This window comes from Melospiza georgiana, chromosome 13 (assembly GCF_028018845.1).
Source record: "Melospiza georgiana isolate bMelGeo1 chromosome 13, bMelGeo1.pri, whole genome shotgun sequence".
In the NCBI taxonomy this organism is placed as follows: Eukaryota; Metazoa; Chordata; class Aves; order Passeriformes; family Passerellidae; genus Melospiza; species Melospiza georgiana.
In genome coordinates, this window is record NC_080442.1 from 12,076,736 (window position 1) to 12,104,027 (window position 27,292).

The 27,292-nt window shown below is 40.1% G+C and overlaps 2 protein-coding genes across 2 annotated transcripts; both read left to right on the plus strand.

Moving 5' to 3' along the window:
* Nucleotides 1-1,136: 1,136 nt before the first annotated feature.
* TMC3 (transmembrane channel like 3) lies at nt 1,137-21,394 on the plus strand. The gene is made up of 22 exons (XM_058033504.1): nt 1,137-1,246; nt 2,521-2,664; nt 3,917-3,992; nt 6,003-6,084; nt 6,476-6,582; nt 7,524-7,622; nt 7,715-7,857; nt 9,289-9,436; nt 10,703-10,746; nt 10,885-11,032; nt 11,742-11,851; nt 12,003-12,081; nt 12,532-12,759; nt 14,306-14,434; nt 15,104-15,171; nt 15,424-15,552; nt 16,377-16,487; nt 16,876-17,001; nt 18,343-18,421; nt 18,619-18,661; nt 19,260-19,557; nt 20,285-21,394. Exons 1-22 carry the CDS (start codon nt 1,137-1,139, stop codon nt 21,123-21,125), a joined length of 3,342 nt encoding a protein of 1,113 aa, XP_057889487.1. The 3' UTR covers nt 21,126-21,394.
* Nucleotides 21,395-22,159: 765 nt separating this feature from the next.
* STARD5 (StAR related lipid transfer domain containing 5) lies at nt 22,160-27,240 on the plus strand. The gene is made up of 6 exons (XM_058033399.1): nt 22,160-22,265; nt 22,360-22,409; nt 22,511-22,643; nt 24,024-24,141; nt 25,141-25,234; nt 25,755-27,240. Exons 1-6 carry the CDS (start codon nt 22,176-22,178, stop codon nt 25,900-25,902), a joined length of 633 nt encoding a protein of 210 aa, XP_057889382.1. The 5' UTR covers nt 22,160-22,175; the 3' UTR covers nt 25,903-27,240.
* Nucleotides 27,241-27,292: the final 52 nt, after the last annotated feature.

The window sequence follows — 27,292 nt, forward strand, 5'->3', positions numbered from 1 at the left end:
CTGGTCATCTCAGAAATTCAGTGAATTACACCTAATTAATTTACTCTTTCAATTCTGTAAGAAAAGATAAGGCTTGTGACCACTTAGCCCTTTGGTTATTTAACTGAATAAGTCTAGAACAATAGACAGTAAAAAAGTAAAACTTTTCACCAAGTGGCAGTACTTTAGCTTAATTCAGGATGGAGAAAAAAAGCAGTCTGTGCTATTCTTTACAGGAAATTTAGAAGCAAGAACTAAATGTTCTTTTTGTCGGACGCTGCAAGGGAAAGTTAACTACAACAGACCATTGATTTATGCAATCAAAATTGTTGCTGCACTGTGTGCAGAGCTATTAAGGAGAGAAAATACCAAGTTAGGAACAAGTAAAAACTCTCTTCAAACCCTTACTTTCACTCCCACTTTCTGAGCATCAAATTATGGCTGCTGGTATTAATATCCAGTATTTTTGGTCTGTTTTGCTGTGTTTTAATAATGGCACCAGAATATCTGTAACTTCTATGATGGAGAAAAGCTCTAAAACCTCACTTCCCTGGCCCCAGCAGAACCTGGAGCAGTTCATTCAATCCTGGAAAACAAGGCCAGCATCACAGAGATGCTGACAGAGGTTGTGTTGGTGCTAACCATAGAAAGGATGTCTGGGGACTCTCCACCACTGAACTGGAAGCCCTGTGGGACAATGACATTGCATGTTTCTCTGTTACTAAAGGCCAAAACACCATCATGCTTTTGCTGAGCCAGAACCTTGTGTCAAGCACAGGAAGCAGGAACACCAACAGCACCTACAGAGGGTTTGTTGGAAACACCACCCAGAGCTGGACAGTGCGGTGTGGTGGTGTGATGAGGGATGTCCCTCATCCACAACAAGGCAAACTTGGCTGTGAATTAAGCTGGGCCTCCTTTGAGCTCTGCTTCCCACCTTGATCTGGCCGTGGAGGGGCAGTGGAGGGGCTGCAGTGTGCTGTGGCTTTAAGGCAGTGCCAGGCAGCAGCAGCAGCTTCTCCAGGCTGGAGCAGCGGGCAGTGATCCTCTGCTCCACAGGGCTCGCTGCTCTCTGCTTAATAACATTTGGCTGCTGCTGAGACGCCTGCCCAGCGAGCTGCAGGCTGCCTCCAGCCCTGCAGAGTCCCACCTGCTCCATGGCAGCAGCTCCAGGCTCCCCTGCACCCAGAGCTGCCAAGTCCTGCAAGAAGCAGCGCACGGTGAAGCGGCAAACCGGCATCTACACCTACCAGGAGCCTCCCCACAGGTAAGAGATCCCCCCTCTGCTCAAGGGACAGGCTGCTTTGTCCAGCACAGCAGTGGGAGCTTGTCTTTTCACTTCCATGCAGACAGGGTGTGTGTCAGGCTGCGGAAGGTAGTCTGGTTTGAGTAACAGTGTGGTAGCGTGGAAATGGGCATGAGAAAAATCCTTCTCTGTATTTTAAGATGTGTTCCAAACCTCTTTGTTTTTCTTTATTTTGTCAAACTCGTACTTCATACTGAAATAGAAACACTGTACATAAAGCAAAGTAACTCCAAAGAGTTCAGGGTATAGCAGGGTAAGAAGTCTCTCATTATTTTCCTGTGTAACTATAAATTTCCCTTGAATGTCCCCTGTGACTGAAGGGACGGGAGTGCAGACTAACAGATTAGTGGTCTGATGAAGTATGTCCCCCAAATATTATTCCATGGCATGGTTTAGGTTATGATTTATTTCTAAGTGACTGAAAGGCTGCCTCTTCAGCAAAATTGCAGAGAACTTTCCCAGCAAGTACATAGCCATACAATTGGGAAAGTTCCTGGCTGGTGGTTGCTGCAGTACATCAGATCCCTTCGTGTCATTCAGGGAGAAACAGTCACCACAGGCTTTTAGACCTAAGCCTCTGTAAGAATGAATATTGCTGCTGTTTCATAGACCAACAGGGAGTTGCAAGAGCTGGAGCATAGCAAATGTGGTGACAGCATCAGAAAAGATGATTTAATAATCTTTCACAGAAATCTGCATCAAAGCACAGGAATCTTTTCACAGGGACAAGTAATCCTTGGTATGTGGGGTCCCACACCCCTGTGCCCCTCAGCAGGGAAGAGGATTAAATGGTGACCATGACTGAATCACCTGCTCCCCTCATTCTAACAGTAAAATAATGGGTATGATTAATAAATAAATGTTATCTGCTCTTTCTGGAAATGTTTAGACAGCACTTTGTTCCAGAAAAATATACAGATAGTCTTGCTAGCATGATGTACAATCTGAATGGCTGGAAATGCTTGACTAAGAAAGACTGGGATTCATGGTCAGGAGTGGGGATAATTTATGACCGAACAGCAAGTGGTGGGGAGGGGAAGAGGTATGTCCTGGAGATGGAGAAACCATCCAAATTATTAATCAACTTTAAAACAAGAAGGTTATGTGAGTTCTCTCACTCCCTGTTCCTACAATGCTCCAAGAGGTTGGATCCTGTGTGAGCCAGGGCTTTGCTGGGAATCCACAGCAATAACTTGTCTCCTTTTTGCTCTCATGGGGTATGTGCTGCCTGCCAGCAACTCAGAAGACGATGCTGGTGAAGAGAAGGCTGAGAGCCATGACCCAGAGCAGATCTTTCAGAACATCCAGTACCAGAAGGAGATCATGTCCAACATCCGCTGCCGGCCGTGGCCCATGCGGCAGAAGCTGAGGGCGCTCAGGTAAAGGTGCCTGTGCAGAGATTTTCAGGCTCACTGGCTGTCACAGTGCTTCCAGCCCCAGGAGGGAGAACAGGGATGATTTGGAGCTGCTAGGAAAGTGTTCCATGAGGATGCTCTGGGAGGATATGAGGGCTGGCTGACACAGCAGCCTCTGGGTGGACAGTCTGTAAGGGAAATTGTCTCTGGTGCGTGCCTGTGGCTCCCTTTAGAAAGTCACAGAACAAAAAAGAGCAAGAAATCATGCTTTGCCTATTAACTACTAAAAGAGACTGTCAGCTATTAATTGGTCTCAAGGAAGGCTGTTGGTAATGCTCCATAATATGTTTTTAAGGTAAATTGTTTCACTGTGTCCCAAAAAGGAGAACCAGCCTGCATTTTTAAGGTAATTACATGGTATGAGAACAGAAGCTGGTCATAGCACAACAACACATTGTAAATGCAGTAAATACTGGACACTTGTAAGTTTAAAAAGTATGCTCAGTGTAGTAAAAACATGTTTCACAGTTTAGGATTTCAATTATTATAATTCCAGATTTCCAGTGAAAGAGCATGTGACTAACTTTTCAGGCCCATCTGTCTAAACTATGTCAGGTCTTTCACCTCATGATCTCTGTGGTGTTTGGGGCTTTTTTTCCCTTTTCATCTGGCATTTTCTGTCCAAACCCTGTATGGTGCTCAGAGGGCAATGCAGCCATGAGGAATCTCTACCCTACCAAGAGCTCTTGTGTTATCTGGGAAGCAAAGAGAGGTTTTTCCCTCTTAGGGTCTGTGACTTCTTGCTTTCCTGTCCTTTTGATCAGATCTTGGTGGTCCCAATCCTCCTTCTGCTGACGTCATAGACTGTGTATGATCAGATAAATGTGTAACTCTCACAATACCATACCTGCAGAAGGGGTGTCAGTATCCATAGGAGATCGCCAGACTGTAAAGGGGATCTTGATATTTTACTCACTTGGGTTCTACCATTTCAAAGAAAGACCTTGAAACAAAAGGACAGAGAAATAAATTAGAGGAACAGAAAACTCTCCCAGCAGTCAAACTCTTGAATGCCAAATTCTCTCAGACAAAATCTGAGTGGTTTTAAAGTATCAGTTAAAAGCTCAATAGTCAGAGAAAAAAGCATTGCCTGTGTTAGGGGCTGATGGTGGGACAGCCCATGGCTGTATTTCAGAGCATTTGAGCCCTCTGGCAGGTGCTGTCGGTGCAGAATGAGAGATGTGAGCGATGCAGACTGACCTCCCCTCTCATGCAGGCAGGCCAAGGAGATCGTGCTCAAGTACGAGGGGAGGCTCACCAGAACCAGAGGGTACCAGGCTGCTGGGGCAGAGGTAAGGCTGCTTGGGCTCAAATCTCTGACATTTCTCTGAAATTTCTGCTTCCCACCAGTTTCATTTGCAGTTCTGATTCAGAGAAGTGTGTGCTTGCTCTGCACTCCTGATACTTCAGCTCAGGACTGTAGAGAGAGAAAAAAGCAGTTAAAAGCTTCTTTATTTTTTTTCCTTCTTCTCTTTTCCATTGTAATTTTAGTAATTACATTTTTGCAGACTAATTTCATGTGTTGAGGGATGAATATCCTTCTGTTAATGCAGTATAAGCTTTCTTTTCAGATAGCCTACAAATATTGATGCCTGTTAGAGGGGGTGATGTGAAAGGGATAACAACAAACATGATGCAGTATCCTCTGAAGAGCAATTTCAACAAACTGGGGCCACAGTTCAATAGCTTAGCATGAAAAATGTGTCTGGCTTTTAGTTTGGAAGACAATCCTACAATAGCTTATGTTAAATACATTATTAAAGAAGAGGTTTTGCTTGCATTATACTTGGAGAATTTGAATCAAATCTTAGCAAATCTATTTACACTACTGAAAATAGACACTGGCCTGAGTTTCTGGAAATTTATAATATTCAGGAAATTATATTTAATCAGCAACCAGGAGAAAAATTCTTTAGTCATCTAAGCAGTCAAGAATATTTTTGTCATCATAACAAGTAGACTTTTAATTACTAATTTATCTTAATGCAAAAAGGCAGGGTTAGGCCAATAGAACACCAAGCATTTTATTCATGTGAACAAGTGAAGAGCTGCACATGTATCTGGTGCTCTGAGATGCTGGCCCCCATCTCAGAGCACTTTCCAATGTAAAAAGAGTAAGCTTTCTTTGTTCTGCCTTTGCATGTGTGGCAAATGCAGTGAAGTAAAAATGCAGGTAAAATAAACACTATTTTTTGCCTTTGATATGAGTGGAACTAGGATTTTAGCTAGAAAGAAAGTGCTAAATCAGAATATCAGTAAATCAGAGATCGGGCTCGGTGCTTGCTCATATAATTCTTCCTATACAAACACAAAAGCTTTTAAATTAGAGTTCACAGTGAACTCTAAAAAAGTTTGTGTCTAATCTAATTGCCTCTGTTGTATTTGCTAGAAGACATTCAGCACAGGGATGTAATTCAGCAGTTAATTAGTACCACTCATTATGTGTAGGGGATCTGTATTCTTTTATCCTAGCACAAATTAGGGGTATAGAATTTACATTAGGGCTAAATTCAGCAACAGCAACAGAATGAGCTGCCTTTTTTTGGTGAGGGTTTTTTTGGTTTATTTTGGTTTTTTTGTTTGTTTGTTTGTTTGTTTGTTTGTTTGTTTGTTTTTTAACTGGAAGAGATTTTTTCCCCACATATTTTCTTCCAGAATAACATGGTGACCAAGGAGACAAAAACTGTAGCACAGCAAAACAAGCACTACATCATCAAAATTAAGAACTCGGTGGTTGAACACGCGCTAAGAACATAAGCTACTAGGCATATATGTATTTACATAAATTTTTCATATTTGCAAAATATGCCTTAAAATATAGGTGGGATTTTAATATCTAGAAGTAAGAAAAATACTTTATAATGCCTGGAATACATTTTTTTTCCTGTTGACATTGTGAAGTTATAGCTCTAACTCAACAACTCAAAAACTGCTCTCACTTTTGCACAGGTGGATTTTACTTTTTCTCCTCAATGTGTATGGTGTGTGCAGGAAGAGCATCTGGCCATGCAAAAATGGAGTTTGAATAAAGACTACAAAATAGAACCACAGGATTTCTGCAGGCGTTGGCTGCACAACGTCGAGCTGAGAATAAAGTAGTAAAATATGCTGCTGTTGAATAAAAAAATCATATTTTTCCTCTAAGAGAATTTCCTTTGAGGCATTATGCTCCTAATAAGACCTTAGCCATCAATTTTTGTAACAATTCTTGTGATAAAAGACATGAGCAAAATACCCAGCACTTTATTTTTAATTATTTTTTTCATGTGAAGAAGTGTCATATTTCTCTGCTTTTTTCTCAGCTTTGGAAGAAGTTCATTAGACTTGCATACAATTTTGTGGTAATCTTTATTCCTTGGGAAATGAGAATAAAGAAAATCGAGAGTAAGTATAAAGATTTCATGGTACTAGTAAAACACTTGTTAAAATGCTGAGTCTTTTGATTTATTTTTTTAATGCACTGAATTAAATATTTGGGAGGGAGTTGAATGCATATTTTCAGCAGTGAAATCTTTATTTTAAATTTTGTTTTTTAATCTTTTCCTCATGCCTCAGAAACTGCACAGTCCTCATTGATGGTCTTAGTTGGGGGGTAACTTTTGAAAAAGTCAATTTTGTCCTTTTGGGATTCTGAAAATGAAAAAATTCTCTAGTTTGCTGAATGCCCTCCATAAGAAAGGTTTTTCTTTTTGCCCGTTATCCAACCACTTCATGGATAAATGATAGAAGCTTTTATAGACTGTGCAGGTCACATAATGGCTTTTTGTGGTTTAAGGTCATTTTGGGTCTGGAGTTGCCTCTTACTTCATCTTCCTGAGATGGCTGTTTGGAATCAATATTGTCCTTACCATAATGACAGGAGCATTTGTAGTCCTACCAGAGGTAAGAGCACACTGTTCATATTTACAGAGAAGCATTTACTGTTGAACTTTCCTTTCTCAATGGAACAAACACCACACTTTAAGTCATGCATCAGTTTAAAATGTACACTGCAAAATTAATTATTTAAAATAAATTCCCCTATTAAGAGGTTTTTCTCTGCCAAAGGATAACAGACTTTTTCTATTAGTGTTCGAGATTCTATTTTGTCAACATGGTACTAATGTTTTTAGAGAATATGTTTTTATCTGATTACTAAAATAAAGAACCCATTCTTACAAGATGTAGTGGGTGTTGAATACACTTAAGTCCTATTAGTGTCATTTACACTAATGAGAAGTTTAAATGACACCAAGAAAAACAAAGCATCCCTCTCCAGACTCTGGATTATTGTCCATTAGAAAGCATTTCCTAAAAGTTCTGAACAGCCACAACTTTGTTGAGCTCTTGCATATGAGTAAGGCAATTTGTTAACTTGATTCAATTAGTCATAAACATTATTTTGCCTCACCTACCCCGTGCTTTAATAGTGTTATCAGAAAACATGGGAATACCTGATTTTATTCTCACTGCACAAAATAAAAAAGGAAATGCCCCTCATATAATAAAAAGTAAACTGGAAAAATAAAGGTATTCACATTCACTTTTTAATTTTTAAGAAAAAGTAAATTTAATCCTGAACTATCATTTTGAGATCAAGCACTGCCCCATTTAATTTAAAAAAGCTCACATTGAAAGCATGGCTTTTAAAGCTGGCACAGTGCTGGCACAGTGCTCGCTACCCTGAGAGCACCACCCATGTGGGCAGCTCTCGATGGGCTCCACTGTGCAGCCCTGGCCCAGATGGGCTCGTGGAGCTCCTGAGACCTTTTCTCTGTTTTCCCCATCTCCTGAGACCTTCTCTCTCTCTTTTCCCTATGTCTGACACCACCTCTCTCTTGCAGCTCCTGGCCGGAGCCCCGTTTGGCAGCACGCTCAGCAAGACCATTCCCAAGGAGCACATTGCATCTGCTCAGGACCTGGACACCATCTGGTCCCTTGGGGCAAGACTCAAACCACTCCTTGTTATTTTGCTGTCACTGTTCTGTTGTGATTGTTGGTTACTGCTCTTACTGATGGGCTCTGGTCTTTGCAGGGCTACCTCCAGTACTCTGTTCTGTTTTATGGCTATTATGGCCGGGACAGGAAGATTGGGAAAGCTGGATACCGGCTGCCTCTTGCCTACTTCCTTGTTGGAATGGCTGTGTTTGCTTACAGCTTCATCATCCTTCTAAAAAAGTAAGACTGCCCATTTATTTACTGCTGTTCATAAACCTGTGTGCCCAGGCAATCAGCAATGGTATTTACTCCACTTCCTCTTTATTTTGTGTAGTTCTATTAACACATTCACCTCTGCTATTATCATGGAGGCAGACTGAATTCAACTCTAGACTGCCCTTTATCTTGCTGTAATCCTCACTCTCTCTTCCATTTCCCAGCTTTTAAAAGAAGGGCAGCACAGGTCATCTCTAAGCTTTGTCTCTGTGGAAGTCCTTTCCCCTATTTTCTGTTATAAATATTGTTATGACAGAAATTTATATTTGAAGTGCAATGCTTTCAGCATTATTAATATTCCCCTCTATTAAAATACAAATATAGAACTGCCATCCTAGGTGTAAAATCATTTGCATTGCTTTAGTGGGTACGTGGCATCCCATTGGAATGTAAGCTTAATTTCTTTGCCGTGGAAGGGAAGGAGTGGGAGTTACTTAGCAGAGAGAGCAAGACTGCCTGAGCTGGCCATAAATCCAGGGATGTGCAATGCTTGGAGAAGGGGCAAGGTCACTCTATCCTCTCCTGATTTGCTTTCTCTTCTTCCCTTCTGGATACCTATTCATCTGGCACAGTGCAGTCCAGGGATGTTTTCAGTGCTGTCTGTAATAGCTCTCAGTTTTGAGGTCAAACCTTCCCTTTTCATTTATTTTTAATCTACCTGCTGGTTTCTGCCAAGGGTCACTGGTATATTTGACACTGATCTACACATCTGTAATTTCTAGATAGGATTAGCTTTTCTTCTGACTTAGCTCAGTGATCCTTGCTTAGCTTGTACAGCTCCCCTTTAATGTTGTCCTTTCAGATGCCCTTTCTTTCATAAGCTATTAATCTTCATTTCATTTCCTATGTTTTGCAATATTCTGCCACCTTGCTCACCTGACATGAGTAGGAGGGGTTTTCTTTCTTTTTCCCAAGGTCTGTAAAATGGCCCTGGGTTTCTATTTGACAGTAATATATATTTTGAGGGCTAAAATAGTACAGCAAACAAAAAACCTTGTGCACAATCACTAGTTATGACAAACTAGATTTAATTCCTGTAACAGCGATCTTAGTGATTATATATTTCAGCTGGATCCTACCTAGAGGTTGTAAGACTGAAATAGGTGTAACCCACATTTAGTAAGATTTATTTGCTTTATATGTCAGTTGTAAAGACTGTAAATATTGAAATGCTTTTCCACAGTGAGTCATTGCTCTTTAGATGTAAATTCAAGTTCATGAGCTGCACCTCACCCAGTTTTATGTTCTTCAGAAAGCTGCCAACAGTGATGCTAATTTCTGCAACCTTTGGTAGCTCTAAATATGTAAACATCTTAAAACTATGAACCAAACCAGTGACTTCCTTCATTGCTATCTTCACACAGAAGCAGTTAAATACCTGTTATTTTTTTACAGAATGGCAAAGAACTCAAGAATGAGTTTAGCAAGTGCCTCTGATGAAAATTACACTTTCTGCTGGAGACTGTTCTGTGCTTGGGACTATTTGATAGGAAACCCTGAGGCTGCAGAGAGCAAAGCTGCAGCCATAGTCAACAGCATCAGGGTGAGCAACTGACCTTTGAATTATTTCAAGTTATTTACTTGTTAAACTGTAAGCCATGTAAGTTTTTCCACTCATCCCCTTGCACTTCCTATTGGTTTTTTGTATTTATTTGCATACCTATTTGCCTAGGGGAGGGCTATATCACATCTGTGGGGTATTAGAGGCACATCATATTTGCTGACATCCCAGCAAGGCCATTGTGTCTTTCCTTGGGAGAGTTTTATTTAATGTGCCTGTATGTGTGATAAGAAGTTAGATAACCAGAAACAAATCTGCTAGGGATGAAATTTCATTGAGTGTTGGAATCAAATTGATTTGGCAGGAAAATAAACAAATTTATAGAATGTATAATTGCTTTTATGCAAAGGAAGAGTTTTATGCCTCAGGGAATCCATGTACAACAGCTCATATTTTACAAGATGCTTTTTTACATGATAATAAGTTTTATATCTCTCTCTTTGGTTTATAACTTTGTGCACACAATTTATTGTTCTTTCTTCTTTATTTTATCAGCTATTAATCAGGCTCCCCAGGGAAGTGGTCATGGCATCAAGCCTGTTGGAGTCCAAGGAGCATCTGGATGATGCTTTTAGTGAAATGGTTTAGTTTTAAGTATTCCTCTGAGTATCAGGAACTTAGATTCAATAGTCTTTATGGGTCCTGTCCAACCTGAGATATTCTATAATTCTATGGTTTATTTCATCTCTCCATAACAAATGAAGGGACTTATTACAGGTCTCTCAATATTAGAAAACTGCTAAAAATATAGATGTTTTGCATCTATAATGTAAGAGCACGTGTGTTTTTATCAAAATTAACTTATTTCTCAAATTTGGTGTAGTCCCATTCTCATTGGAAAAAAATTACTTCAAATTGTGCCAAGAGTAAATTAATAAGCTATGATATCTAGTTATTTCAATGGCTGAGGATAACCTTTGACAGTACTGTATTATATTAGGGACACCCGGATTTTAAAGGCTCATCCTGCCAAAAAATCTGGAAGCGTAACCCTCTTGTTGTATCTCCTTGAACATGCATGACTGAAAATGCCCAAGTATCTGATTACTATGTATTTGTTTCTCAGAAATCTCCATCAGTTTTTAATATCACATATCAGTGCTATAAAACAATACGGACAGTGGCATTTATCTGCTTGCACCTCCAGGATGTGATGGTTTTTTATTAGTTTACTTTAATTTCTGTGAAAGATATGTACATTATTTTCACTGAACGTTATTAAAATGGTAATGCTGTGTTTCTTTCAAGGAAGCTATATTGGAAGAGCAGGAAAAGAAGAAAAGCAAAAACCTGTATGTATATGAGATAAGAGATACTTTTCAAAGCACTGTTTCAATGCAGATATCAGCGCTAATCTGCTTGTCTTATACTTCCAAAACCTGTTAGAAATTACCAAGGTGTCATTAAGACTGTATAAATCTTTTTCCTAGGGCAGTGACCATCAGCTTAAGAATTATTGCAAACATCCTTGTGCTTCTGTCCCTTGCTGGAAGTATTTACATCATCTACTTTGTCGTGGATCGATCCCAAAGGCTGGAGCGCACCAAGAAGGAATTGACTCTTTGGGAAAAAAATGAGGTACCCTGTCTTTATGCCACCTCTGTTTTAGATGCAGGATTACTGTCTGGGGGCTTTCTGCAGCAGTAGTGTGCACAGAGGTGTAAATAGCAAGAAATGAGCCAGGAGAAATGAGGAATTAGTGGGCAGAGTGGATCTGCCTTGGTGCGCTTCCTCCCTCAGCTCTGCAGTCAGGTGTCGGTGCAGCTGAGCTGGGCTGTTCTAGCAGGTCCCTATTTTGTGAGCACAAAGCTTTCCTGTCACTTACAAATCTACTTTTACACCTAGGACAGAGCTGACCAGAGACTGGACTCATGGACTAGAAAGGAATTGACTTTGATAACAGTAACTGGTTCAGTATCAGGGGATACTGAAAGTTCTGTGACTATTTCCATTCAGAGGAATGAGCGAGAGTAGGAAGTGAATAGGCATGAGGAAGCCACTCAGCCAGAGGAAGATGCTAGCACCATATTTCTTGCACAATAACTTTTAATTTCAATTAATAAAGTAGAACTTTGAAGCTACAATATCTGGAGTAAGGATTCCTGAGTGGTATTTCAAATCTATAACTTTTGATCATAACTACTGTTATTACTAATGTCAATAATAACTTTTTAAAGCATCTCCTCCAAGAAAAGCAATCACCAAAGCATGTGCCTCAGCAACATTTCAGTCAGCCCAAGATTCCACAGAAGGCCATCATCAAGCACTGCATGTTTCTGTTCCACAGGTCAGTGTAGTTGTGTCGCTGATCACAATGATTGCACCCTCTGCTTTTGAACTTGTGGCAGCTCTGGAGATGTACCATCCAAGGACCACTCTTCGCTTCCAGCTTGCCAGGTATGGGCATTATTCAGTGTAAAAATATGTGGAGAGAAAAGGAGGAAAGGAGAGGTGTGTTCTGGTTCATGTTTTAGTACAGCCAAACCAGAGAGCTTATGAGAAGTCAATGGTTACCAGTGCTGGTAATCCTATATTATTCTCTTTTCAGAGTTCTTGTCCTATACCTGGGAAACCTCTACAGTTTAATCATTGCCCTCCTGGATAAAGTGGACAGTATGAGTGTCACTGTAAGCTTAACTTGATGTTTTCTGACATGTAAAGCTAATACACTTCATAGACAGAATTCTGTTTATTGTGAAGTATATAAAGTTAGATAAAAATTTGTTTGAAATTTATTAAAATATTATGGGTTGATAGGATTGCAAAGTTAAGTTTAGATAGTAATGTTTATTTACAAATATTTATAGAGTCTTTAATTATAAATTTTAATTATTAATTTTTAAGGATAACTTGATCCATTTGAAATATTTCCACCTACCTAAATTAGCTTTAAGTCCTGCCATTTGGTGTTCCATCTGACTCTGTCCATTGACAGCTGTTTAACAGTTGCCTAGCTGCTGCTTGTAAATATATGAAAAAAATGTCTCTGTGTGTGTGTGAGTGTATGCTGTAAAAGGTACAGACATCTGCACCTATGTACAGTTAAAAAGCAGCTTTTGGGACATTTATTATTTCAGGACTCTGATGTGAACAGCAATGCAAGTAATTCTACCACCTCCTTGGCAACCAACACTCTTTCTAAGGACGACAATGTAACCATTCCTAATGTACAAATTAAGAGAAATGGCTTTGTCATGTCAGAGGAGCATCGCACCCAAGGCCTGACAGACTCACTGGTTAACCAAACAATTTCCCTTAACACCCAGAACCCACAGGATCAGTGCTGGGAGACATATGTTGGTCAAGTATGTAATTGTTTTATTGTCATCAACTTACTCCACTTAATTCACGTTTGACAAAAAGTTAAAATCATGTTGTGCTGTGTTTAATCTTAGAACTTTTCTTTGCATAAATTCCAGAATTTAGCTAGGGATGATGTAGGAAGAGTAAAGACTATGAAAAGTGCTATGGCCACAGATACAAGTTTTGGATTTACTCATTATCTGCAGTATGTTTAGTGCTGTTCAAATGTTCTTTTGCCAGGTTTGGTCTCTGTCTTCAGCTCTGCACAGGCAGATCTGTACAGATCTGTGATATGGATCCTATTTTAACATGGTGCATCCTTCTAACCCCTACAGAGAAACAAGACTATACAGATATATAAGCAGCAAAATGCACTGTGTGCCGATTCAGATTGCTGCCGCAAGAGATGGAGATGCAGACCTGAAACAAGCACAAGATTGTGCTCTTGGTCATTTGTACAGTACCAGAAGTCTCTGCTTCAATAAATCTCTAGACAATCAAGTGCTCTTCACTTTTTCAGAGGGAGAGGGAACAACAACAAAAGGTTTCAAAATCCCATCAGTTTGTAGGAATGGGGAAAGTTGGATGGCAGTGCCATGTTCCCACATTTGGGGTGCAGAAAATCTGCAGATTTAATATGACACCTCTTGCTTCCCTACATGTGAAGGGTACATTGATTGTGACTTCCAGGGGCATTAATACATTCAGAGAGAAATTTTAACCACAAAAATGCAAAGATGTTGCTGTGGTCTCTGACAGTGCCACAGTCATGTCCAGGCCACTGGATTAAGAACCATGTTAGTGTGCTTCTGTTTTTCTGAACATCTTGTTCCAGAATGAGGAATATTAAAGGTCTTGTTTAAACATGCGGAGGAAAAGACCCCTCTGAGGTTTATTAGCCTGATTTCTGTTCTTGTATATCCTTTGTGCACAATCTCTCAGAAAACAGAGGGTTTGAATGTTTGCTTTTTTCCCCAGAATAGCCTAGAGATGTATGGAACTGAATTTTTCCTATTTTAATTGTATCTATTTAAAGCTCAATTAAATATAGGATAACCACATTATATTTTAAGCATGAAACAACTATTTTTTATGGTTTGATGATCCTATGCCGTTGGGTTGTGAGTTTGTCTGAATAGTAAGATTTTTCTCATTGTGAAACACTTTGCAAATATGTATTACAAGAGTCAGCTTAATAAAAGAATGGATGCAGTAGAAAAAACAAATCGTTTCAGTTTAGCTAGATATATTTTTAGAACATCAAAAAGAAAGTCATTAAAGTTTGACCATCACGACCAGTATTTTACAGCTGCAAACAAAAAAAAGCACCCTGGAAGCTTGATTATATTTATTCTCTTTAAGAGAACAATGACAAGTAAGGGAAAAGTCAAATAGGAAAAATTTAAAAGGAAATTATTCATATATTCAATTCATATTTTATCAGAATATTGAGCTTGAGCCAAAAATAGAATTACAAATGCAAAAGAGCCATATGCAGTCCATTTGCTTTCAGAATGACTCAGTATGTGTGAAAAATGTGCATTTCAGGAGATGCTCAAGCTTTCAATTATCGACATGATTTTCACAGTGGCAAGCATCCTGCTAATTGATTTTTTCCGTGGGCTGTGTGTCCGCTATCTGAGTGATTGCTGGTGCTGGGATCTAGAAAGCAAGTTTGTAAGTACAATCCTTATTTCATCAAGCTAAGATGTGGAAGATTGGTAGGCTCCTTCCCTCAGTACTAAAAGTCCTTAAAGTCTTTCCACAGATGAATAATTTCTCAGTAGCACGCATCTAGAAAGGCACAGCTCACACTGAGTTTAAATTGGAGGGTACAGGATAAACACTGAGATTAATAATGTTCTCAAGCCTATTCACATGGCTCTGATGCAAAAACTTTTGGTTTTCACAAAATAATATCTTAGCACAGTTCCCACAGTCTGAGGTGACACGGAGGGCACGTAGTTGTTACCCACATCCTCTTTTCTGCAGCTCTAACATCTTTACTTAATGTAGCTAGTGATCCAAAAAACAGTAACCAACACCACACAGCCCTCTAAGAAAATTACAGTGGGCAATACTTGGTTTGCAAGAAGCTGTTGGCATGAAAGGCTGTGGACTGTTTGTCCTTAAAGATGTGAAGTAAACTAAAGAGGAATAAATTTGTTTAATCCTCAGTGCAGAGAAGGTTTTGCTGTGTTCCCACTGCCTGCCAGCAGTTGGTTTTTGATCTGGATGTTTCAAGCCATGCACTGTCTGCAAACTGATTCAGTCAAATGAACCTAATAAATGGCCTGAAAATGAGCTTAAGATAAAGGTATTCATCTTACACTGTGTTTCTTGTAGCCAGAATATGGAGAATTCAAAATTGCAGAGAACGTATTGCATTTGGTCTACAACCAAGGAATGATCTGGTATGTAGTCCTTAAGTGTTTTTTTCTTGTCCTTTGTTGGCTGATTGCTAAATCAATCTGATTATTTAAATGAAACCTATTTAATTACAATATTGACAGGGTAGTCTTTTAGATTAAGAGATCATCTGTTAATAGTGAGCTATTAATCTGTTTACCTGGTGTGAGGTTAGGGTTTTTTTTTTTTTAGTTTATTCTACTGCTATCAAAATGGCCTCTGGCAACACGATATATGATATGATTTGATTTTTCCAGGATGGGAGCTTTCTTTTCACCTTGCTTACCAGCCTTCAATGTGCTCAAGTTGATTGGACTCATGTACCTGAGGAGCTGGGCTGTGGTCACATGCAATGTACCACATCAGCAGGTTTTCAGAGCATCTCGGTGAGTCAAAATGAGAGTGAAAGAGAAGGAAAAAAATCAAATGCAGGCAATGGAAATATGTTGCATCAATATGAAGAAAATTACAGGAGATTTTATCTCTAAAAGTTAAAATCAAATTTCACACTAACACTGATAGCAAAGGTCTGAGGAAAAAAGACAAAGTAACTGAGAAACTGAAGGGTTTGTGAAGCAAGGTAGTTGAAGATGTGCAAGAATTCAAAAATATGTCAGGGAATGTTCCTAGATAGCTACTATGGCCAAACATAAACGCTTTATTTCCATACAAATCTGACAGAGTACAATAGCCTGTATGTGTTAACTGTTGCAAGTCTTATTTCTTGATGTTTCTCTCTTTAAAAGCTATGCAATATCTGCTTTTGTCCATTGCATTGTACAACACATTTCCTCTTTTTTTAATCATGATAAATATTTTAATTGTTTCTTTCAAATGGAAATAATTTTAGGCATCGTTAATTCTTAATAATCCATTATTTCTAACATTTTTTAAGATTAATTGACTTCTGCTGCTGTTCTTTTTCTCCCCCAACACAACTGGGCAGTAAGGGCAGCTATTTTCAAAGGGTGCAGTAACCAGTTCTCTGGCTGCAGCAGTGGTATCTGGAAAGCAGTGCAAATAGAATTTTGATCATTAGAAGTCTGTTGAAACCATCTCTGTTCAGACTTTCTAATTATAGCAGAAGATTTTAATCTTTCAGACATGTTGATCTTGAACTGGATAAGTAGATTCAGACTTGCACCTTTTATGTTGTCTCTGGTTTCCTCTCTGACAAGTATAATCTGAAACATGTTACACCTTCTTGCAGATCCAATAATTTCTACTTGGCCATGCTGCTGTTTATGCTGTTCTTGTGCATGTTACCAACAATTTTTGCTATTGCCCGATATAAGCCATCCTTAAGCTGTGGCCCTTTCAGGTAAGGTATGATGGACAATGAAAACTGCAAAGATTTTATTTCCCCTTCTTACAATAAACTTATCTTTCATAATACACAAATTACAGATGTAAATTCAAAACAAGTTGAGAGGAAAATGCTTTTCTGCTACCAATATTTTATTGTTTATGGTTTAAGAAGGTGAACAGGTCAAAGTTCTGAGTTGATTTGCTTTACATACATAATTTAGTTAGTTTATATTTACAAAATGTAATGTGCCACTGAGAAATCTCCCAAACATCACTGTCTTGTGTCTTCATACAAGCACCCTCCAAGCTTGCTTTTATTCAGTGCAGCACTGCTTAACAAATATACTCAGGATTCCTTACAACTTAATTTTACTTTTTTTCTCTTCCCACACCTCCCGTAGTGGTCAAGAAAAAATATATGATATTGTTTCTGAGACAATTCAAAATGATTTTCCCACATGGTTCAACACAGTGATTACTTACATCAGCAGTCCTGTGGTTGTCCTGCCTGCACTACTCCTGTTATTGTAAGTACTTTGGTTTTTGTAGGCAGGGTAAATTGATTGTATTAATACTGGCCTTATCTCTGGAGAGTCAAATGTAGATACTGAGGAACAAACATTGCACTGTTATAATTTCATTAAGCATAACCAAAACAACAATTCCAACACCCCATTGAAGGTGTGGTATATGGACCAGACAGGATGGAAGTATGTTAAAAAGACTTTCAAAAGGAATTTCTCCTTCTGAGATACTTTGTTAGAACATGTTCACTGCATTGTGTCAAGGCTTGCAGTGCTGATGGTTCCAGGAAGTTTAAGAACCTCTTCCCTCTTAAGAGCTCTTCAGAAATAAATTTTCCATTTCTTCATGGTCATTAGTTCAGTTTCTGACACTGAGCAGGACTCAGTCTGTCATTTAAAGAAGCTACTCAGTCACCCAGATTTATGACAAGATAAATCAATTACGATGGTCTGCTCTTAAGTGTTAATTTAATATAACTTCCTGCAGACTCTCCAGTGGAAGTCTTTTCTTATTTGGGTTATAAATAATTGTTCACAGTTGGGAAATAATATTGATTTTGAGCTGTTTGAAATTCACTTTGCTTCTCTGAAAAGTTCTATTTTGTTTTGCTTGTATCTTTGTACCATTTTCTTCTTGTGCAAACTGCAGACAAAGCCAGAGTTTATCCCACTGGTAGCTGTTCAAATCAGAAAGACCAAAGATCACTTCTGATTTGTAACTTTTTCCTCTAAGGTCCCAGCCATGTATTATTTATAAATTTAAGTATTACTTTTGACTGCTTCAAACTGACAGCTAGGCACATATGTAATTGTTTCTAGTATGAGATCCAGCTATAAGACTTTGTCTGAAAGCCAGTGCAATCCATTTTGTCAGGCCATAATCTGCCAGGATCTGATCTCATCTGTGCCAGGGCAAACAAGGTGTTATTTCAGCCAGCCAACAAAATAACATTGCATTGGTATGGTTGTGCAAACTCAGCTGTAACTATGGTGTCCCTGTTCTGTAACCTTGGACTGGAAAAAAACAAAACAATATCTGTCAAAATTATTTGTCTAGAAATAAAAAAACCAAAACAAAACCATTTAGAAATGCATCCCAGGTTACATACACAATGAAAGTACTTGCAAAAACCACAGGTGAAATTAGAACCGCTGTTAAATGTGTTTTCAGTGTCATTTCTTTCATCTATATTTGCTTGAAAGAAGGCTGTAATCCATTATTACAATATAAGAAAATGTTACAGAGCAGCAGCTGAACTTGCACATCATTTTGACCTATAAACCCTTAAAAAGAAACTGTCAAGAATGTGTGAAATGACTCATAATCACCCCTTTCTCTTCTAGCATGCTAATCTACTACCTACAAAGTATTGCAAGATCATTAAAATTCACCAACAGTCAGCTGAGAATGAAGATACAAACGGTAAGTATGGTGAAAAGCACTATTATATGTAATTTGAGGGGTCTTCAGTAAAGTATGAGCCTAATTAAATCTCTAAAGTCACTTCTAGTCTTTCACAAAACAAAACAAATCCTGTGTTTTTAATCCTTACAGAGCTGGGGATTTATTCTCTAATCCATAATAATTTACAAATTCTCATTCTTCTGAATGTAATTTAGGAAAGAACTGAAGATAAGAAAAAGGTGGTTCAGATGGCAGTAGGTAAGTTGGTGGCCTTTAGAAATGCCACTATTAATAAAGTATTTTGATGTAAACCCATTTTGATTTCTCATACATATAGGGAAGTACAATAACATTTTTAAAGCTGTATTTCCTGTAGAATCCTCCTTTTAGATGGTTTCTGAGCTCAGTTTGACCCAGTCCTGGCAACACTGAAAGGCATTGTGCATAGTTTAAACCTGAATTCACCTGGAATTTTTGGACTGGGTATTTTCCTGCTTTTATCACCAACAGGGAAAAACCTGGGATGCATCTTTGATAATTCAAATAACCTTTGCATGCAATTCAGAGACTGGTAGGCAGATGAAAAATTGGCTTGTTGCCCCTTTTGCAATCCTATAGTGCAATATTCGGTATTTTTTTGTGTCCCCAGTACTACACCTGCTATGTAGTGTAGTATGAAGATCTACCCCTTTATCACTGAGTCTCCCAGTGCGACAGCTGTTTCTCTTTTCTGAATACAGGAGGTTCTATTGGCCTTGGATCCCTGACTGAAGGGGGAATTCAAGCCACTGAATTTGCACAACAGTTTCTAAATGTAGAGACATGGAAATTTCCTCTAATAATATCTGTTTTCCAGCCAGAATCCAAAATCTGGATGCTAATGACAAAAGACCAGAGCAAGAAACTGATATCATCAGCCAGGAGTCTTCTGCTCGGTCCTCAACACCCCGAAAGAATGGCAGTGTCTTGAACTTTGAATCTCCCGTGAGCAAAGGCACCAGAATTCAAACCATTTCCCAGTCTGTGCCCCAAGCTGTGCCAGCAACTGATGTTGTGAGACCTGCCAATGCAACTCCCACAACTTCGACCTCTTTAACACCAGCTCCCTCTGTGTCAAGTGTACAGAAACCAAGAAATGATCATATCACAAACAGGTAAGACTGCTTTGGTTTTGAAATTGTATTTATTCCAGCAGCTCCATGCCATACTTGTTTATTTTCAAAACAGCTGTGCATTCAGACTGTCTGGAGCTGAAAGACAGCAGAGGGATTTTTCAAAAGCAGATACATTCACAGGTACTATTGATATTGTTGGTGACACCACATCCTTAATTCTCCCTTAACAGAGATGGGATTATAAACCTTTTGAAATGATGTAACTGATGGAGTTTACACACAGCTCAGGCAAAGGTAAATACTAGACTTGCCCTCAGGCACATAACTAAAATACTTTGTGCAGGATACCATCTCCATGAAGAAAACAAATATAAAGTGAAGGAACTTTCTGCAGAATGTCTGTGCAGCTTTAGTTGTAAAAATGTAGTCTGGTATATCAGTAGATGGATGCTTTAAACTATCTGCTGGGGTTTTTTTCCAAGAATAAACATAAAGAACAATTCTCAGAACAATAAGAAAACAGAAAGGGAATATAATTTGAGAGGACAAATGTGAATCCTTTCCTAGAGAACAACAAATATATCTCCTAATTTCTAGGATATGTTTCTAAAAATTGTTCTAAAAATTTGGAACAGTGGAGATATGATAATCTCTACTTTTTCAACCTAGTCTTTGACTTACACAGCAGTGAATTCTTCTGTATTAATTTCCATTAATTTATAAGTGTGTATATCAGTATTTCCTCTCTTTTCCTTCCTTCCTAAAGATACCCAAGTGTTGTCCATAGGAGTGCAAGTGAGCTGTGCAAAACAAAGCCCTACACACCAGTGACTTTCAAAAAGCACACTGAAGATGTCCATTCTGAGCCTCTGTTCAGAAAAGCCATTCGGCAGGTAAATTCGGATGCCCTTGGGGCAGGGGCTCCTGTATTTTTGGGATGCAGACCGTATGCTACCAGGTATTTTCTGGTTAATGAAAACGAGTCCCGCAAAAAATCGCTGCGTTCAACCTCCCGACTCCAAAGGCACTTCAGAAAGGAGGAAGCAGGAGACATTATTGAGTTGTATCCCCGCCATGTCAGGAGATACGTGGTTCGGACACCACACCAGATGTATTCCCCTCATCCCAGTGAAGATGAGGAGGATGAAGAAGAACTTGAGAAAGAATTCATGAACAGATCCCATCGCCCTCGCTCGCTGTCTGACCTTCGGCCAGCATCACGGTTTTACATTGGGGATCGTGCTGATGGCCACATTCTAATGAGCAAAGATCTAGCCAGAGTGCATTACAAATCCTGGGATGATGGTTTTGAGCTGGACCTGGACAGGCCTCCATATGCGTACAAGAAAGTACACCTGAACTATCCTGAGCCACGTGTGAAACCAAAATCAAAGCAAAAGCTGGAGCAATCTCTAACAGAGTCTGATTCCATTTCCATTGAATCCAGCAGTGATCCGCAGAACAGCAGCAATGACCAGTACATCCAGGTCATTCATACCAAGGACAAGTATCCAAAAACTGGGGCAAAACTCGCCAAAAAGAAATCTAAAAACAGTGTTGATCTAAGTATGTCTGAGCCTAGTGAACTGGTGTGCTCAAATGTCTGAGAAAGTGCCCCTGCCTCGTTGTGTTTTGAGCCGGTGTATGTGCAGTTGTGCTTTATTTGCTGTTGGAGGTCTGTCAGAGTAACTGCAATGTAGTTTTTGTAAAAATCGTGTATGCAGCTGCTCAAGCTGGGAAAAGCCTTGTTTTACTCTTTATTGTACCTTGCTTTAACATCACAACTGATATGTCGCAAATCTTAGAAAAGAAGGTTATTCCAATTTATTCCCTACTGTTACGCTGTTAAAACCCAAAATCTCTGCCTACTGGAAAATCAAAAGCAATGTACTTGGGGCACTTCAATTAAAACAATACAGAAATACATCAGATGAGGCTCTTTTTATCTGATGCAGCCAGAGCTGAAGATGCTTCCTGAATAAATTCAGCAGGGAATCAGCTTCCTGCAAACCGAGTTGCTAGAGTAGATCTTGCTGTGCCTTGTTTGAATATGCTGTGGCCCGAACAAACCAGGAAAAAATGTTATATAGAGAGAATAGTGAGTTTCTTTAGACTGTATCACAAGGGCAGGGGAGTTATTTGACAACGTGAGTCAGACTTCCAGATTAAATCCTACATCCTCTATTAATTTTCTGGTGATCCTCAGACCAGCCTGGTAACCTTCTCAGTGGTAAACTTTCGATGCGTGGCCTTGAAAAGACTCACTTTATTACTAGTAGTTTCCAAATTCTATCCCATTCTTCACCGCTGCAATTTCGCACTTCCTTTAGATACTGAAGATTCCTTGATTGGTTTTTCTCTTGTTTCTCTCCGCGTCACTGGGATTGGGACTACACCAGTGACGAGCGCGGGGCGGCCCGATCTCTGAGGCAGCCCCGCTCCGCCTCCGATCCCATCCCACACGCGTTACCACATCCCCGCCGTGCCTTCCCCGCTGCCCGGGCTCCGCCGCTCCCCAGCCCCGCACTCGCTGTCCCGTGAGGCGCGGCCGGGCCGGGCCGGCGTCACCCTCAGGTGAGGGGCGGCGCCGCCATCGGCCCAGGGGCGGTGCGGCGCGGGCGCTCAAAGCGGCGCCGCAGCGGCCACGCCCGCCCGCCATGGACTGCGCGGGGCGCGCTGAGGAGGCGGCCGAACAGCTGCGGCTCTACCGACGGGACCCCGACGGCTGGCGGGGCTGCCGCAGCACGGTGCGTCAGGGGCTGCCGAAGCCCGGTGGGTGGGGGGGATGCGGCGGGGACGTGCGGAAGCCGGCCTGGGGACTGAACGCTTCCCGTCCCGCAGGGTGAGGTGGCGGTGTCCTGGAGACCCTCGGCGGAGTTCGCTGGCAATCTGTGAGTAATGCTTGTTCCTGGGGAGCGGAATCCTGCCCGCGGTGCTGCCTGGGCCAGGCGGGGTAGAGCAGCGCGGTTCGGTTTCGTTTTGTCCCCCGCAGGTACAAGGGAGAGGGCGTCCTGCCCGCCAGCCCGCAGAACGTCTGGGAGTGCATAAAGCCGGTGGCCGGCGGGCTCAGGACCAAGTGGGACCAAAACGTGAAGGACTTCGAGGTCATCGAAGCCATCAGTGATGTAAGTTCCTTAAAAACTGTTCTGGGGAGATTAGTGCAGCGTTTGGGCCTTACGAGACAGCCGATGTTATGTGCAGGGAGGTAGCAAGTCTTAAGTTGTAGTGTGTTTCTGGCTGCATCAGCTGAACGATTCTGGTTTAAGTAAGAAACCTTTTTTCCTTTTTTTTCCTTTGGTTTTGTTTCTTTTTTGCTTTGTCCTTTTGCATACACTTTATAAGTTTTATTAACATATATATATATATATATATATATATATGTATAGACAATAGTTTATTTTTCTGGAAGGAAAAATATATTGTTGGCTAAAAATATGCAAATGTATAACATATGCATACATACATATATATATGCATGTATAACGTTAAATATATAACGTTAAAGATTCCTGCGCTACATTGTTGTTAATGCTGCTAATCAAGTTAAGAATGATTGTTTTTAGCAAGCCCAGTGTGATGTAAGAATAGGTTTAGAGAATACACAGACTTAGCTAAGCAGTGAGGCATTCACGTCACCAGCCATCAATTCAGGCCCCATCTTTCACCATGGCAGCAGTGACGCTCTGCCCTGCACATCACACCCTGCCTTCAGCTGGCCTCAGCACCCAGTGCTTTGCATCTGTCATTAAAATGGAGATGCTGCAATTTGAGCAGACAGATGAGCAGGGCTGTGTATGAGCAGCAGCTTCTGCTGGCATGCTTGTACAGTCTAATTCCTTTTTTTAAAGGATATGGGAAAATTAAAAGAGCATTGGTTTTAGCTCCCGAATCTGAAATGGTCATATGTGCTCAGAGGCAGCCAGGTGCAAACACAACTAGTCTCAGAAATGTTTTTGGAAGTTCCAGGAAGTTTATTTTTCTTGGGGAAATCCTGTAGGCATTTAGTACTCATTATAGACAACTTCAGGAATGCTGCAGCCTGCCACTTGAAATTCACAGACTTGCCAGGACCTACCAATGTGGTAGAAACTTCTGTTTTGGGAGCCAGTCAGGGAGGCAGATGGTAGCATTAATATTTGTGCAATGTAACAAACTGGGTTATCAAGTTGTATCCTGTGTATACCACACAAAGAAATTATCTTTGCCAGTGTCCTGGGGAGGACAAGGGTTTTAACTATCCTGGAGCACAGGTGTGCCAAATTTGCATTTCAGCATCTCTTGTGGTATCTGTCCCTTCTGAACATGGAAGCAATGCCTCGTCACTCTGTTTTTCTCCTGTCCTTGATTGATCATAGTGGTGCCTTTTGCCTGTGGTGTTTCTACATCAACAAAGGATGTAGAATACCTCGATGGAGTTTAGAAAGTATAATTAAAAGAGTGCCATATTTTTCTGCCGTACTTTTGGAAACATAACTGACATAATAATTCTGTTCTGTGATTTCCAGACTGTGTCTATATGCAGAACCACAACCCCTTCAGCTTGCATGAGGATTATTTCACCAAGGGAATTTGTGGATGTAGTAGTGATGAAGCAATACGAAGATGGGACAATGCTGTCTGCTGGTGAGGCACTTGTGTTCTGAACAGCTTCATGTTTCATTTGGAGATAACCAGCAGCTACTGGAGACAACTATAAAAGCTACAGAAATAAACATCAAATGAAAATTAAGTAACAAGCTGGTCAGTAGTTGTTGACCCGATCTTAATCAGAAGAGAAAATAGTAATCTCTCTACATTGTTGTTTCCAGAGTATATAAATCATCTTAAGACTCAGATATTGATAAGACTGGCCTATGGTTTGTTCCCTTGCCATGCTTTTGAGCTTGAATAAGTATTTAATTTAGTGTTAAATTCTGGGGTATTTTGAATGTGGTTTTTTGTTGTTTTAATAGTCTGAAAGGAGTCCCATTTAGGCTAAATCCTGTTTTAACATTTCCTGCACAGGGTTCAATGAAGCCATTGAATAAATGTACCACTCCTGTATGTGAAAACAACTGATTTGATGAAAACAAGCAGTGCTGATTTTTAAGGGGCTGCCACTGTAGGTTTCTTTGGTTTTTCCCTTTCATTCTGTTAATTGTTACTGATCTGAGCTTTTATTGCCCCACTGTTCAGGTGTCCCATTTTCCTATCCTGTTCAGAAAAGCCTTGTCAGGAATTTATATACTTCCTAGAGTGCAGCTTTTCAGCAGCCAAGTGATGTATCTGTGTGATGTGGATTTGTTGGAAGCAGCCCAAATGACCTCTCAAGAAAAGCAATGCCCTCACACAACATGGCCTTGATGAAACTGTGTCAAATGTCAATGCTTCCTCCTTCAGAGCTCAGCAACAATTGCTTCTAAATTCAGCACTTCTTTGATTTCTCCATTCTAAGGCCAAAGTGGTTCCTTTCAATGGTCTTTTCTGACCACTTGTCAGCCCCACACTGAAGAGGTTGTACTGCAGTTCTTTTTAAATACATTTTGAATAGTGACTTTGCTTCCCATCTGGAGCTTTGCCTGCCAAGGGCTCTTTCCTGTCTGCTGGAAGAATGACACTTTCCTTCAATGCTTTTTCTTTCAGCCACCAATGTGGAACACCCGCTGTGTCCTCCTCAACCAAATTTTGTGAGAGGTTTTAATTATCCTTGTGGCTGTTTCTGCATACCTGTTCCAGGGTAAGAAACATCCTGCTTGAATGGTATAAACTCTAAAGCCCTCCTTATCCATTGTGTGGTTTGTTTATGTGTGTGTGGCCACATGTGACCTGCAACCTCTTGGCAATGGTATGTTTCTGCCTTCCCAGTAGTCATTATGACTGAGTATTCTTCTTGTTCTCATTTTTGTGCAATGAATTAGTTTATCTTCATTTCCTAGAGGGAAGTCTTTACAGTTACAGAAACTGTTATCGTGGTGCAATTCTCCCTGACCTCTTGAAATTCACAAATTCAGACAAGAATGGTCTTATTTTTTGGTAAATGAGTATCTGGTTGATTTGCCATAATTTATAAACAGTCATGTAGCTAATTAGGGCCTGGATAAACTTAAATTTTGTAGCTACATTCACTGAAATTTGTCTGGTTTGTTTGAAAAAAGAAAAGCTTTTGGAAGTATCTATTCTAATACAAGTAAGAGTCATGAAAAGTTGTTGATGCTCTTAAACCACTGTCTATAAAATGACTTTCATATTCTTTGCAGGGAGCCAAACAGGACTGAGCTCCTCACTTTCTTCCAGACGGATCTTGGTGGCTATCTTCCCCAGACAGTGGTGGATTCCTTTTTTCCATCTAGCATATCTGGATTTTACAGCAACCTGACCAAAGCTGTTAAGGCATTAAAAGCATGACAAGATGAGTTCTTTCATCAACAGCTGAGAGTAGGAAACAACCTGTCAGCTTGTGGGTATAAATACAAATTTGGTCTCAGGGCTTTTCTGTCTGCTGAGATAGAAAAAAAGATGACATGAAACAATGAACTGAGTACAATATATTTTTAAACCAGCATTTTCTGACTCATTGCAGAACAATGCATTCTTATGTAATACGAAAATCTTCACTTTAACGATTAGAAAAATACCACATCTGAGGCTGGAAGAATCCTGGAGGCAGCAGTGGTGACTCTGCAGGAAGACAGGCACATACTGGATCTGTTCTTGCCCACTCTTTGGCAGTGTCTGTGAGGTGAAGCATTGTTAAAATCCACTTAGCACCACATCCAGGTGCAGGTCAGCTCTGTTTGGTCTCTGAAACTCCCTGTAGATTCCTGTGGATAAATGTTTCTCCCCCAAAAGAAGATGTATCCCTCCTGCTGCCAGCACTCCTAGAGCTGCTGCGATGCCTCAGTGGGTCCAGCCTGCACATTGTGAAAGCCAGAACAAATGAGATTATGTAGAGGATTTCACTTGTTTGTTCCAGCAGACAGCAATAGTGATGGTAAATATGCCTTAAGTGCTTTTTTTTTTTTTTTTGGGTCAAGGTCCAGCAGTGCTAATCAATGCACAGGTGTGTGGGCTGGCAGATGGACTCTCTCCCTTTCCCCTCTCTGGTACCAAAACCAGTGGTTTCACAGTGTCATGACACAAACTGAACTAAATAGAGGCAATAAAATAAGAGGATTAAGCACTTTAATTGCCATTTTTTAAAAGGCCTACGAAATGACCACTTTGAACTGTATTTGAATGTTTTTTGGTTTCCTGTGGGGAGAGGTTTAACGGGTAAATAATCTTTTTATTAGCTTTACCTTGACAGGCCATAAGGATGTTGCTTTTTTCTATGACTGGTTTGCCTCCCAACATTACATTGGGAAATCAGCACCTGAGTTTTGTGCCAAGGTGTGTCCATTTTAGGAGATATCTATGGTGCTGGTTGCTGCAAGAAAGTCAGACATTACTGTGGATTACATATAATTACAAAAATAAAAATAATTGCTGAGTGAGGAAGTTAAATGCAGGTTGTGATTTTACTGTGGTGACTCGATTATTTAACAAGGTTTATATGCTCTGCTTTCTGCCCCTGTATTTTTTTATCTTTGGTATAGGACATGGACTTGCACAATAAGTTTCCCACTCTAAACCTCACCCTATGAACTAGTTTATCAAGGAGATAGTTTTTAGTCCAGTCTCCTTTGTATACAAAGATGTAAAAACCTGTGTGAGTGTGGTGAAATAAATATTTTTTGTGCTACATCTTACTGTTTTTCCTGTATCATCCTTTGAAATGGTTCCTCATACACTGTTC